Below are 13,648 nucleotides of genomic sequence, written 5' to 3'. Positions count from 1 at the left end.
GAGAGCATAAAAAAGAGCTTCAGCAATGAGCTGTTTTGAAAAAAAGATGTTTAGCACAAAAAAAAAAGCTCACAAAAACTCATGAAGTTATTGGTGCAGCTGCATTAAACAAACTTAACCATGGTTCCCTTTAAATTCATCTAACTAATAAATCAGTTAATTATCTCACTAGCTATTCAAACTTAGCTAATACTCCCACGAACCCCTATTCACATAGCCTAGCAGTAGCAAAGGGAGAACATTATATATAAAACCACGGATGCATCTTTTTTTAGTTAGTAGATCCAAATATCACCGAGTTAATAAGCACTGAACTTTTAGTCAGCTAAATATTAGTTGCTAATAGATCCAATGCAAACAGGTTACGTAGCAAACGTAAGGTAAGTTAAACTGAAAAAAAATTATATACTTTGGCTATGCGCATATATGAGATACTGTTGGAACGAAAAGAAAATAGAGAGCCAGAGGACATGTTATCCTTGTCCAGGTTGCAGTGATGGGATGGAGATGGGGATGGGGATGGGGTGCATGAGCACGCTTCCATGAACAATTTGGCGCTCTCGATGCTCTCGCCCTCGACCTCAGGTTTCCCGCCATGTCCCCGACCCTCCAAGGCCGACACCAACGCCGCCGCGCCCTCGGGCGACGCCTCGCTCTGCGCCTTCCGCGCGCACCACCGCGCCGGCCGAGCCCTCCACGCTAACCCGGCGCTGATACCCGCGCTCGCGGCCTGCGCGCGGCTGCCCGCCGCCGTGGCCGAGGCCGAGCAGATCCACGCGCTCCTCGTCAAGTCCGGTGTCCCGCGGACTGTCTCCGATGTCCAAGCGTCCACCTCCCTGGTTCGAGCCTACTCGCAGCTCGGGCGCGTGTGCGACGCGCGGAAGGTGTTCGATGGAATGACGGACCGGACGGTGGTCACCTGGAACGTCCTGCTTGATGCGCTTGTCAGAGATGGCGACTTGGACGCTGCATGGGAGGCATTTGTGGAAATGCCACAGCACAATGTGGTTTCTTGGAACACCATAATCGCTGGTTTTGCAAGGAATGGGTGGGCGCAGGAGGCAGTGGACTTGTTTGTCGAGATGACTGTGGCTTATGGGTTGGCGCCAGATGAGGCCACGATGGTTGGCTTCATATTGGCTGTTCGGGACATTGGTCTACTTGGAATTGGGAAGAGTGCACATGGGTATGTTCTCCGTCGGGAGTTCTCACTTGACGGTGCTCTTGGGGTTGCACTAATCAGTATGTACACGAGGTGCGGGAGCATGGGTGCTGCACACAGTTGCTTCTTGAGTGTCACCACCAAGAATGTGGAGCATTGGACCTCTTTGATCGCGGGTTTCGCAGCACATGGTCAACCAGAGAAAGCATTGAGGTTGTTCATCAAGATGAGGCGGGTGGGCATTGAGCCTAGTGGTGTCACTTTTGTAGCCATCTTGAACGCCTGCAGCCATGGTGGGCTTGTCAGTGAAGGTTTCAAGTACTTCGACCTAATGAGGAGCATGGGCATCAGGCCAATGATCCAGCACTATGGCTGCTTGGTTGATCTCCTTGGCCGTGCTGGGTTCTTGAAGGAGGCCTTCAATCTTGCCAGCAATCTACCTGAAGATCCTGGTTTTGTAATCTGGAGCTCACTACTAGCAGCCTGCCGTAGCCATGGCGATGTCGACATGGCAGAGCTCACTGCGTCAAAGCTGGCAGACGCAAAACCAAGTCATGGCAGCTCGTATGTGCTGCTATCGAATACATATGCACGAGCGAAACAATGGGAGGACTTGAAGAGGACGCGGAGGAGGATGGAGGAACATGGGGTAACCAAGAAACCTGGGCTCAGCTGGATAGAGGAAGATGGAAGTGCACATTCCTTTGTCACTGCAGACAAGTTGCATATGAAAAGCGAGGGTATTTATCAGATGTTGGAGGATTTGAAACATAATTTGACATCAGCTGCATATGAACCTGAACCGTTCGCTCTTTCTGAACAATTGTAATAAATTTCTTTGGAGGAAGATTATCACTTGTTAATAAAAATCCATCATAAATATTAAATATATATTCAAACTTATGAGCAGGAACAAGGCTGTACCTGATAATGACTTAATTAAGTATATGTTAGTAATCGTGCACTTTAACCCCGTTCGCTTGTTGGTTTCAGCCAGGGCTCATCAGCCAGTCAACAGTGTTTTCCTCTCACAACAAACCAGCACCAGCCGAGCTTATCAGCCCAAAAACCAACCAGCGAACAGGCTCTTTAGCTGCATTTACATATTTTTGCTGGGAGTACTCTAGCAATTCGCACAAGACAAGGGCACTGAACTACAATCAGACCAGGCAGTTCGACATTTCCCCAGCAATTCCTCGCTCTCGTGCTTATCTCTAATCTACAGCTGTAAGTTCTGTACATTAAACAGTCATCTAGCCTGATAGTGTGGTCGAAATGCTTGATTAGGCCCACCAGATAGACGGTCTCTCGATCTAGTTTTAGCAACATCAACAACTATCATCCAGCCGTTTATTATCTGCAGATAAAACTATAACCGTGAGTTTCAAGAGGTCTGTAAACATCCTACAACTGTAACAATGCTAGTTGTATAATAGGAATTCTAATCACCTACCTGTCCATTCATTGCTTTTAGAGCAGCACCTCCAGCTTCCTCAGTAGTGTATTCTACAAAGGCGTAGCCTTTTGATCTTTTTGATATCCTGTCCATAATTATCTTCACTGTATGTAACAAAGCAGTTCAATGAATCAGAAAGTCAGACGCAAAAGATAAATGAATGCGTACAAACATTTTTGCTACCCTATCACAAACCTTCAACGAGCTCACCGAAAGGCTCAAACGCTGCCCGCAAAGTTTTCTCAGATGTATAAAATGAAAGCCCTGCCATACAGTGTACACAAAAGTTAGGGACAGTCAAGATAGAAATAGATCTGAATAAAGAAATGCTAATGATACATGAACAAACAAATGAGGTAAAATGCACAAAAAAGTATATGTTGTGCTTCACCTGTAACAAAGAGCCTTTTAGTTTTGATATCGGCCACTCCAGTCCCTTCAGATGATTTCAAGCCATCATCACCTGAAACCATCAAAAGCATTTACTATCTGGGTGATTTATACAAGCCCTCTAAGAAGCATGGACATTCAAGTTGTCAGATGCACCCCAGGCATGCTAGGTACAAGTTCAATGAGTATAAAGTGTAAGATAATCAAATGTACCAACTTAAGTCCTCCAAGGATTAATAGCAAAATTGGTATATGGATGGCATCATCTTAGTATCGATCAGGCCATAGAAATGAACCTCACAAAGGACCAGCAAAAGAATACAAAGCTGTGTAGGGGAAGAAATAGGATTTTAGTTTTGGCCTTTGGGGTAAAATAATCAGAACCTTGCTTGTTCTAGTCTGGTCGAAACTGTCTGGTTTTCAAGTTTCAACTTAGTTCATATGAATTGCTTGTGGTTGACTAATCCAAATTTTCAAATCATTAACTCTAGATATCTTGTTAGAATGGAAAACAAGGCCAAACCCAGGCACAAGATTTGTATAGCAGTATTGGTGGTTTCCTGCATTGAAAATTTGAAATGCACCATAAAAGGTCTTGAACAGGAAGAAAGGAATTTTGGCTGCCAATGATGCACATAGTGATGGAAATGGGACTTAAGATAATGGCGTTAAGAAATGAGTATATATTTATCAGAAGCAGAAGAAATGAGAACAAACCTTTGTAATCTTTGTTGTCTGATCCAAAGTTCATATCGGGTTGAACAGATAACACTCCAGGAACATCTGGTATGCAAAGTTACTTTTCAGTGGCTCAAAGATGGGGATTTGTCAGGACTCTATACAAAGAGATATGAAAGCCCAAGTTGCTCACCAGCTAACTCTTTTGCGCACTCTTCATCAATATGACAGCAGAAACCATAATCCCTCTCCCATGAAATGTGATATATGCTAACTTGGGCATCCTGTTCGCTGAAAAATTGAGAGATGACAATATTTTTATCATGCACACAACAGGCAGATACTAGTAAAGTAGTAGCTAGGTTGATGTAAGATTACATACTTCCCCAACACTTTCATAAGGATTTGGGTATAGTGATCCACCATTTGGGCCTTTGTCACGACTTCAACTCCGGGCTTCTCCATTCGGACAAGCCAAAACTCATTTTTCCCACTTGAAGATGTAGAAGCACTATCACTAATGCTTACAAGGTTAGCTGTCGAGAGACTCAAGCTGTGGTTATCCTTCTCTGATTTGTTACCCATATCTGGCTGAACAGATAACACTCCCTGCATCTCTGTAAATTGAGAAGAGAGGAAGAAGCAAAATATGTATGATTTCCAGTATGTACCTCTCCAAATGTTTTTCACTTTGTCAATCAGAGGTTCTAATTTTCAAATGCATCATCGAAATCAGTCCAACAGGTGGTGCAATTCATAAACCAACAAAGCAACTTAACTATACCTTGGCATGCTAAAACTATTTTGGAATAGTATGTCTGAGTCTGAATAAGGAGAACAATTGCAAACTAGAATGATTCAGAGAATGTCATGATAAGAAAGACAGTTGTCTGCAGTTATCGACAAACTTGTATAGCTGTTCCCAGTTTACACATATCTCACTCTGCAGGATTAAACTTTCTCACAAAATTATACTAATACGGAGCACCGAAGCACACCAGTTTTTTTCACACCGCACTTCACTAAGGGATTGGAGGTCATACTTGCAAGCTCCTTCGATGCATCCTCGTCGATCTCGCAGCGGAACTCGTAGGTCCCATCCCACGAAGCCTCATATATGCGCATCTGCGCCTCCTTCTCACTGCCGTAATTACGCAGGGCGCAATATTTTCAGCATAAAAACCGTTGAAAAAAAAAGCTAAGTGTTCTTGTTTGCCAGAGAATGCATACTACTCACCTTCCCACAACCTGGGCCAGTGTGGCTGCGTAGTAATCCACGGCCTCTACGCGGGACACCCCACTGCCTCCCGCGGCGGCGGGGGGCGTATCCATCACAACCACCCACCTGGAGGAACGCGACTGGCTCTCAGTCGAAGCGGCGGAAAGTGGCGTGGGAGGCGACTGCGAAGATGAGGCGAGGAGGGGCAAACGGCGCCGGCCCCGCTGGCGAGCAATTGAACGGAGGGCGGAGGTCGAGAGGTGGGGGACTGAAATGGATTGGCTGCCGGCTTTGGTGGCGGTGGGAATGGAAACGGACACGGCGAGTCCGCCGCCGATGAGGAGGGAAGGTAGCACGGCGTCCATGGCTGGCGCGGTGGAGTATGAGGTCGGACCAGCGGGTTGGAAGTGGAAACGACTCTTCGAGGCAGATGCGAGCTCGCTGCTCGCGGGAGTGGCTTACCGCCGGGCGCCGGTTAGCGGCTAGGTGGACAAGACAACCCTAGTGTGGGCCGTGGGAGAAATATCCTGCCGTGCTAGTTTCCGGTGTCGTAGTTATGTGGGCCTCAAGTAATATCGGCCCAGTGGGCCGGTGCTTCATCGGCTGAACGGTCAAATCATATGTCGGCTGCTTGTTTTGTTGAAAAAAAGTCCATTCTACCTCTCTCTCAATTATCTGATTTTTCTCCTTGAACTTTAAAATCAGAATCTCCCCCCGTGAACTCTCCTGTCCTAGTTTATGGTTTTGTCATTTTTTAGTTAAAAAATAAGTAAATATTTGATAAGTTTTTAAACCACAAAAATTGTATCCAGGCTCTAAAAATTATTAAAAAAATCTAGAGATACACTAGGATAAAAGAAAATCCAAAAAAAATATTTAGAGTTCATAAAAATAGACCTGTATGTTTTAAAAAAATAGATTTAGCTCTAGGAAAATGAAAAATAACCAAAAAGAACTATAAAATTATTAAACATTTTAATTAATATGTAAACATGTTTTGAAACTTTTCATGAAAAAACATAATATGCAACTAGCATGATTGCATTCAACATTAATGTATGTTGCACTCGAGATGGTTGCATCTCATTTTTATCATGCATAGTTTTTAAAACATGTTTATACATTGATTAAAATGCTTTAGGAGTTTTTAGTAGATTTTTTTCAATTTTACTAGAGCTAAACCTATTTTTTGAATGTTTAAAGATGTTTTCATAAGCTCTAAATATTTTTTTGGATTTTTAATACCCTGATCTATCTCTAATTTTTAACGTGATTTAAAAATCCTTATAAACTATTTACCAAAAAGTTTAACTTAAAAGGACAAAAGTGCCTTCAAAACCACTTTAAATCAAAGGCAAGGTGGTAATTTGAATGTTTTTGGAAGTTTCAGGGATAAGACGTCTGATTTTAAGTTCAAGAAGGAAAAATAAACTATGATAATAGTTCAAGAAGATAGAATAGGCCTTTTCATGCTTTGTTTGAGATTGCCAGATGGGCATGTGCAACTCGTGAGTAGAAAAGGGTGATGAGGTGAGCGAACAATTTTGGTTTCACTGAGAAGGACTGTAGTACATTCTTATATAAATCTATTCGAAAAAATAAAGAAAATATAATAGGCCATTTCAATCTTTGTGCTATCTTATATAGGTGGATGAGACAACAGAACTCAATATGTAACATGACAATTCTTATAAATTATCAACCAACCCGAAATTCTAGAACCTAATTCAATCATTTTTGTTTCCCGTTGCCACCCATGTAGCCCATGACCTAAAGCCTTGTGTAGTCCCTTTGATATTAAATTATTGGCTTAGATGTTTTTTTTCTAATCGCCTAGTTTAGTTCATCCTTCTAAAACTTACTCCCTATCTCATCAAATATTTGGATACATACATGGAATATTAAATATAGACTAAAAAATAACTAATTGCACGGTTTGCGACTAATTTGCAAGACGAATCTTTTAAGCTTAATTAGTCTATGATTTGACAATGTGGTGTTACAGTAACACATGCGTTAATGACGGATTAATTAAGCTTAATAAATTCGTCTTGCAGATTACTGACAGATTCTATAATTTATTTTTTATTAGTATCCAAACACCACATGCAACACATTTATATGATACCCGATGCGACATCAAAAACTACCCTAGTTTAAACAAGGCCACAATCGCATTATACTATCACTGCTCCATGGAATTTCCGCCAAAGGTTGTTTTCAAGCGTAAGCTTATCCATGTGGCTACTGGCTAACGTTATACACTTGCGGCAGCGTTGAACAAACAAAAACAGCCCTGCCGAAACTCCCGGTTCTACGCCTGCCCTGCGTCGAGACTATGTCAAAGTCAATGGGCCAATCACCGCGCGCCGAGCTCCAAAACCACCCCCACCAACCCGGGCCCACTACCCTCTCCGTCCCTAGTCCCCTTTGTCCCCGGTTTCCGCCCTCCTCTTCACTCGCCTCCTCCGATGGCTCGCCCCCGCCGCATCCTCTGACCCCCCGCCACGCCTTCCCGGAGAGCGGCGCCGCGATCTCGCCGGAGATGGCGCCGCCTCCTCCCTCAGCGGGGGAGCAGCAGCAGCCGCAGCTCCGCGGGGTGGTCATCATCACGCTCCCTCCCTCGGACCAGCCCTCCAAGGGCAAGACCATCACCGCCTTCACCTACACCGACGACGCCCCGCCCCCGGAGCCGGTGATGGGGTACCCGGCGGCGACGGGGGTCAGGCGGCGCCCGAGGCGGGTGCTCTCGACGCGGCGCGTGGCGGCGGCGGCGCTCGTGCTGGGCGCGCTCGCGGTCGCCGCCTACTACTGCTTCTACTCGGACGTGGCCGTGCAGTTCCTGGGGATGGGGCAGGAGGAGGCGCAGAAGGAGCGGAACGAGACCAGGTCCTTCCTGCTGCCGCTCTTCCCCAAGGCGCGTCAGGGCCGCGCCCTGCGAGAGTTCGGGGACGTCAAGCTCGCCGCCAGGAGGGTCGATGACGGCGGAAGGAAGGCGAGGAACAAGATGGAGGTCACGAAGGCGGCCGCGGCCGGGACCAATTCCACGGCGTTGCTCCCGATCAAGGGCAATGTCTTCCCCGATGGGTACGCAAACAATCGCGCAGGCATTCCATCTTATTTCAACTCTAATAGCGGCTCATTTGTGATTTGAGTCGATAGAGTAGTCTTGAAAGGGACGATAGCTTGGATGGATTAGATTTTGGGGAATTTCCTGGATTCCAATGTGACCAAATTGGGTAGACATGTTGCTATATTTATTTGTTTATTACTAATATGACCAAATGCGGTTTTTGAAGTATGGTGATTGTCATGGAATTACAGGTCTTTATGTTTCTTCTGATAGGCCTAGGTTCGTCTAAGCTTGTTGTACGGGTGTTTATTTGTCTACAATCATTTAATAGGTTTTGGAATGGACTTAGTTTTGCTGTATGTGTGTTTATGACTTGTGACCCGTTGAGTATTCATAAAAGCAGGCCTTTTGCGTGCCGACTACTATTGAGGTCAGAATATCCAGTATTAATCGATATTCATATCTTATCCACTTTTCTTCATTTTTATGTGCCTGTGGACAATGTAAAGGATGATATATGTGACATTTCATTCTTGTTCCATTGAAGCTAATTCTATCTTATTAAAACTGCAGCCAGTATTATACATCTATCTTTGTTGGGAACCCTCCAAGACCATACTTTCTTGATGTTGATACTGGAAGTGACTTGACGTGGATCCAGTGTGATGCACCATGTACAAACTGCGCAAAGGTATGCAATCGAATAACAGCAATTTCCATTCTACTTATAATGGCAACTTTTTCCTAAGCGACTCTAGGATTTCCATTCGCTATTTTGGGTACCTCATTGGTAAGAAACAATATGGTTATCTTAGTTTTACTCGCTATTAGCCTCATTGTTGCTCTTTCATTGTATGGCTCTCTGATGAACATGTGTGACAATTTCAGGGACCACATCCTTTATATAAGCCAACAAAAGAAAAGATTGTCCCTCCTAGAGATTTGTTATGCCAAGAATTGCAAGGCAACCAGAACTACTGTGAAACCTGCAAGCAGTGTGACTATGAAATTGAATACGCAGACCAAAGCTCCTCAATGGGTGTCCTTGCAAGGGATGATATGCATCTGATCGCAACCAATGGTGGAAGGGAAAAACTAGATTTTGTCTTTGGGTATGTCCAAACCTTTCAGAAGCAGATCTCTTTTATATGTATGATGTATTGGAAAAGTATGATGTCAGATCATTTAACTTTTGCTGTCTATGGTCTAGGTGCGCATATGATCAGCAAGGCCAGCTTTTGTCCTCACCAGCAAAGACCGATGGGATCCTTGGACTTAGCAATGCGGCGATAAGCCTTCCCAGTCAGCTGGCAAGTCACGGGATTATTTCCAACATTGTCGGCCATTGTTTCCCTAGAGAGCAAGGTGGTAAAGGATATATGTTTCTGGGAGATGATTATGTACCTAGATGGGGAATAACATGGACTTCTATCCGAAGTGGTCCAGAGTAAGTCTTATCATGTTTCTTTGAAAATGTAATTGCATGTATTGCCATCTCCCTTTTGGATCATATATTTTGGCTGAATTGCCTTGTCTTTTGTTGCAACTATCCTAAAAGATCATAGAAAAGTTTATCCCATTTTCTTTCGTTACCCGTTAGTCATGACCTTTTCTCTTTTCTTTTCTCCAAATTTCCAGTAACTTATATCACACAGAAGCCTACCATGTAAAATATGGGGATCAGCAACTCCGGGTGCGTGAGCAGGCAGGAAACGCTGTTCAAGTAATTTTTGACAGTGGAAGCTCCTATACGTACCTTCCAAATGAAATATATGAAAACCTTGTTGCAGCAGTGAGTATTGCTAGCGCTTGTTCATTGGTCTGAATATTCAAAATCGGCTTGCTAACTTTCTTTTGTTCACAGATCAAATATGCGTCTCCAGGCTTTGTCCAAGACAGCTCAGATCGGACATTACCTTTATGCTGGAAAGCTGATTTCCCTGTGAGGTAAAATAATAATGGAACTATTAGTACTCTCTTTAGAGAGGGAGTTCATCAGGCAACTATGCCACTAGATAGACTACCTGTCCTTAACATTACTTTCTTCGCCAGGTATCTGGAAGATGTCAAGCAGTTCAAGCCCTTGAACCTTCACTTTGGGAAGAAATGGCTTTTCATGTCTAAAACATTCACTATTTCTCCTGAGGATTACTTGATTATTAGTGTAAGTTTCTTTTGGCATTCACATCCTAGATTACTGTTTATTCTTCTATTATATATATGTCAACATTTCTAAGCTGAGTCATATGGTGACATTTATGTATATATGTTCTTTTTGTTGGTGGACCTTTTCCAGGATAAAGGAAATGTCTGTCTTGGGCTTCTCAATGGGACAGAGATTAATCATGGGTCAACTATCATAGTGGGAGGTATAAATGACCTTCCTTCAATCCTTTCATTTTAACACTTGGATTTTAGTGTTACCCATTGAATAAACCCAGCAGTATAGCGAAGATGTGTTGATATTGCCAAACTTCAACCAAAACCTTTCTGTTTTCTGTAGATGTTTCTCTGCGCGGCAAGTTAGTTGTGTATGACAATCAACGGAGGCAGATTGGATGGGCAAATTCAGACTGCACCAAACCACAATCACAAAAGGGCTTTCCCTTCTTCCTCTGACGAGCATCCCCGCTGGCAATAATACATGTGTAAAGCTTAAATTGTGAACGCCGTTGGTATTCTAGAATTCGTTATTAAGTAGAACCTGCCGTTGTGTATGGTATATCCTTCCATGGGAACTGTCCGAAATCCCCCACTGTGTGTTGTACTCGTCTGTAATGTGTATACTGTGTTGTACACTTTGTATTATGTATATACACTGTCTCTACATGGAGTTTTTGTAGATTTGTTACATTATGAACATTTTCGACCTAAGTTGGCTACTGTACACATTTGACCATCCATTCAATACTGGGTGGTTTTTTTTTTAATCATCTGCGTCACTTCAACCGAAAAAAGTCATGTATTCTAGCTAAAACCCCAGGAGGCTCCCTGCTGATTGTCGAAGGTTCCTCCACAGGGTCCTTGAAGTTAGCTTTGTCACTCAACTCCTCAAATGCATCAACAAGATTCTGGAGCCGGGCAACAAACTCGATGAGGAGCGATGCGAATGTGGCCAGCGACAAGGCGCTTGCGCTCTCGTAAGTTCTTGATTCCCCACTTTCAAATGGAAAGCTTGGATGGAAAGATTGTCGGACAGGCCATGATGATTGCGCCTTATATGAACCGACTATCATTGATCCTGAATCATATCTGCCGAGGACCGGATTTGAAGAATCGAATCTGCTCAGGAACGGGTTTGAAGCGTAGCTGTTTGATATGTGCATTGAATCGACAGCGGTGTTCTCGGGTGGTTCATCCTTGTCAGCAGCATTGGCACCATCATGAGTTTGTGCAGTTCCGGCATGCCTTGGAATGACTTCCCATCTTTCTGTATTGACGAGAAGGTAAGACTTCTCATCAATCTTCTTTTGCAGCTCTTCAGCCGCAAAGTGCACTTCTGAAAGAATGTTTGGAGAGCTCAGTTTCGTCATCGTCTTGACTCTCTGCCCAAGTTCGCGCAGCACTCTAGCACCTTCTTGGCCCACTCTATGAACCTCTGCACAGAAAACCTTTCTGCTCTCCGGTGGTGCCTAAAATTTGTAAGACAAAGTTAGCAAGGAAATCCGTGTGTTCAGTGGATCATCTATTGCGGGATGACATGCACAAACCTGAATCTCTGAAAGTATGCACCCATGCAATACCATGCCAGAGAATGAGCAATGCCTCAACGCACCACCAACTTTGGTGTAGTTCTTCCATGGATATTTCATCATCTTGTAAGGTCCATGCGATGGCTCCCATATAGCAAATCCTAACTGCAAGCACAGGACATCACACTTGCTAAAAAAATCAATAAAAAAAATCGTAGATGATGCATTTGGAGAAATAACTGACCAAGGCTTCCTCCTGTGTTGATGCCTCAACAGCTTCCCTGTACCCGCTATAGACAGGATCATCATCAGATGCTTCGTATGTGAGTATCTTGGATGGAATCCTTTCATATTCCATGCAGGTCAGATATCCATCAACACATCCTATAATGGAGAACATAATTGAATTTGATGTATTAGTAATATTATTAGAACAAATTATTATGGAGCCAGAAACACAAACCCTTTTAGTCATCCACTTCTTAGTGATCGTACCTTCTAAAGATTTTGCAACACCAGAAAAATTCTTGGCCACCAGCGTGTGCAGATCCTCTCCTGCCCAGATTGGGTGTATGCCTGTGTTGATGCCGAGACTGACAGCAGCACCAAGAGCGATCAACAGAAATCTACTTATAGCCCTAGCGGTGAATTTTCCCGTGTTGTACCCAGAGACCGTGACATAGCAGAAAGTCAGCAAGAACACACGAAATCCATACTCGTATGGTTTCATCTTCGGGTGCAGCTTCGTCAAGATGGCACAGAATGCTGCTAATCAGAATATTTGTTAGATGTGTTCAGATATCATAATATTATTATAAACTGAATGATTTCAGCAATAAATTTCAGTACTCACCAACTACAGAAGTGCTTATGATGAGTACCACCATGTCATATTTTCCCATTTGTGCTGCTAACTCAGTGACTGCTAGAGCAAGCCCCCCTGCAATAAGAGTACCCAATCCCCTGCTGAACCCTTTGCTCAAAGTTGCACCTGTTTAACATTAAAAAACCGAGTTAGAGATTGAATGTGTATGACGATCCATGAGCAGTCCTGGTAAAAATAAATAAATAAAACATTGTTTTCGAAAGTAATAAAATAAATAGATAAAACATGTCGTCATTCATGTGAGGGTTGTTCAGTTTGTTATCTGGTAAAGAAGGGTGCAAACAAAATAGATCCTATCTAGCAGCATTTAATAATTTTATATATATCAAGCATAACTGCATAGGTTAGCAAAGCCTCCAAGGGCTATCTGAAAATTTTGACATCAGTGTCTGCATTTCCATGGTCCTTTTTTTCCCTGATGATCTTTAATGTTGTTCACGATCTCGGTCTTGTGACTTGTCCAATTATTGGGACCATATTCCATCGATAGAATATGATAAAAAGACATTTTTTCCTCACTTCCTTCATGGTGGGAATTTGATATGGCTCAGAGTCATGCACCGAGATTTCGAATTGACGGCGACGACGACGACGACTAACGGTTTTGTAAAAGAGAGAGAGAGGAAACATCGCAAGGCAAGGGAGCAGCAACGTACCGATGCTGAACTCGAAGACGACGGCGACGGTGAGTATGGCCCACACAGAATGGCTGGCAATATCGCTGGGCTCGCGGAGGAAGACGAGCAGCGTGATGAGCGCGAGCGCCACGGCCACCTTCGCCGCGAACACGGGCTTCCGCGGGTCCTTGCGCGCGAACGCCCACATCTCCACGGCCAGCGCGCACACCGCCTGGGCCGCCCGGCGCAGGCAGCCCACGACGCCCCTCGCGGAACCGTCATCCACCCCCCACGCCGCCTGCTCACCGTGAATTTTTTAACACTTTTTTTAAAACTATTTTTAATTCTAACACAGTTTTTTTCTTCTTTAAAAATACCACTTTTGGTAGCGCCAATTTCCAGGATTTGGCAAAACAACTCTGCCGCGTCATGCATGGCTGTGCGGTAGGGGTGCGTACGTGGCAATGTCCCGCGC

General features: G+C 43.9%; 4 protein-coding genes across 4 annotated transcripts; 2 read left to right on the top strand and 2 right to left on the bottom strand.

Moving 5' to 3' along the window:
- Window positions 1-472: 472 nt before the first annotated feature.
- LOC136467665 (pentatricopeptide repeat-containing protein At5g48910-like) lies at window positions 473-1,991 on the top strand. The gene has a single exon (XM_066466431.1). The coding sequence runs from the start codon at window positions 543-545 to the stop codon at window positions 1,989-1,991; it is 1,449 nt and encodes a 482-aa protein (XP_066322528.1). The 5' UTR covers window positions 473-542.
- A 161-nt stretch (window positions 1,992-2,152) lies between these two features.
- On the bottom strand, window positions 2,153-5,364 carry LOC136467666 (organelle RRM domain-containing protein 1, chloroplastic). Its single transcript, XM_066466432.1, has 9 exons — window positions 4,924-5,364; window positions 4,730-4,827; window positions 4,069-4,303; window positions 3,880-3,977; window positions 3,726-3,791; window positions 3,010-3,081; window positions 2,814-2,882; window positions 2,616-2,722; window positions 2,153-2,519 (listed from the first exon to the last, which is right to left on the bottom strand). The coding sequence occupies exons 1-9, from the start codon at window positions 5,268-5,270 to the stop codon at window positions 2,412-2,414; spliced, it is 1,200 nt and encodes a 399-aa protein (XP_066322529.1). The 5' UTR covers window positions 5,271-5,364; the 3' UTR covers window positions 2,153-2,411.
- Window positions 5,365-7,314: 1,950 nt separating this feature from the next.
- On the top strand, window positions 7,315-10,852 carry LOC136467664 (aspartyl protease APCB1-like). The gene is made up of 9 exons (XM_066466430.1): window positions 7,315-7,992; window positions 8,552-8,669; window positions 8,867-9,090; window positions 9,189-9,425; window positions 9,617-9,770; window positions 9,843-9,925; window positions 10,031-10,142; window positions 10,275-10,347; window positions 10,482-10,852. The coding sequence occupies exons 1-9, from the start codon at window positions 7,451-7,453 to the stop codon at window positions 10,595-10,597; spliced, it is 1,659 nt and encodes a 552-aa protein (XP_066322527.1). The 5' UTR covers window positions 7,315-7,450; the 3' UTR covers window positions 10,598-10,852.
- Window positions 10,853-10,909: 57 nt separating this feature from the next.
- Window positions 10,910-13,417, bottom strand: LOC136467667 (aluminum-activated malate transporter 9-like). Its single transcript, XM_066466433.1, has 6 exons — window positions 13,213-13,417; window positions 12,524-12,661; window positions 12,166-12,435; window positions 11,915-12,054; window positions 11,689-11,835; window positions 10,910-11,610 (listed from the first exon to the last, which is right to left on the bottom strand). The coding sequence occupies exons 1-6, from the start codon at window positions 13,379-13,381 to the stop codon at window positions 10,918-10,920; spliced, it is 1,557 nt and encodes a 518-aa protein (XP_066322530.1). The 5' UTR covers window positions 13,382-13,417; the 3' UTR covers window positions 10,910-10,917.
- Between the last annotated feature and the right edge of the window lie 231 nt (window positions 13,418-13,648).

This window comes from Miscanthus floridulus, chromosome 7 (assembly GCF_019320115.1).
Source record: "Miscanthus floridulus cultivar M001 chromosome 7, ASM1932011v1, whole genome shotgun sequence".
In the NCBI taxonomy this organism is placed as follows: Eukaryota; Viridiplantae; Streptophyta; class Magnoliopsida; order Poales; family Poaceae; genus Miscanthus; species Miscanthus floridulus.
Note: the sequence above shows the minus strand (reverse complement) of the source record. Positions and strands in the feature narration are given on the sequence as shown.

Excerpts from the sequence above, each read along its gene's own strand:
- LOC136467667 (XM_066466433.1), bottom strand. The coding sequence starts at position 13,381 with ATGTGGGCGTTCGCGCGCAAGGACCCGCGGAAGCCCGTGTTCGCGGCG. Across the intron at positions 12,662-13,212 it reads CGTCTTCGAGTTCAGCATCG|GTGCAACTTTGAGCAAAGGG; the intron begins GTACGTTGCTGC and ends AATGTTAAACAG. Across the intron at positions 11,611-11,688 it reads GCATACTTTCAGAGATTCAG|GCACCACCGGAGAGCAGAAA; the intron begins GTTTGTGCATGT and ends TACAAATTTTAG.
- LOC136467665 (XM_066466431.1), top strand. The coding sequence starts at position 543 with ATGAACAATTTGGCGCTCTCGATGCTCTCGCCCTCGACCTCAGGTTTC.
- LOC136467664 (XM_066466430.1), top strand. The coding sequence starts at position 7,451 with ATGGCGCCGCCTCCTCCCTCAGCGGGGGAGCAGCAGCAGCCGCAGCTC. Across the intron at positions 9,091-9,188 it reads AAACTAGATTTTGTCTTTGG|GTGCGCATATGATCAGCAAG; the intron begins GTATGTCCAAAC and ends TCTATGGTCTAG. Across the intron at positions 9,926-10,030 it reads AAAGCTGATTTCCCTGTGAG|GTATCTGGAAGATGTCAAGC; the intron begins GTAAAATAATAA and ends TTTCTTCGCCAG.
- LOC136467666 (XM_066466432.1), bottom strand. The coding sequence starts at position 5,270 with ATGGACGCCGTGCTACCTTCCCTCCTCATCGGCGGCGGACTCGCCGTG. Across the intron at positions 4,828-4,923 it reads CTGGCCCAGGTTGTGGGAAG|TGAGAAGGAGGCGCAGATGC; the intron begins GTGAGTAGTATG and ends TAATTACGGCAG. Across the intron at positions 3,978-4,068 it reads CTTATGAAAGTGTTGGGGAA|CGAACAGGATGCCCAAGTTA; the intron begins GTATGTAATCTT and ends TCAATTTTTCAG.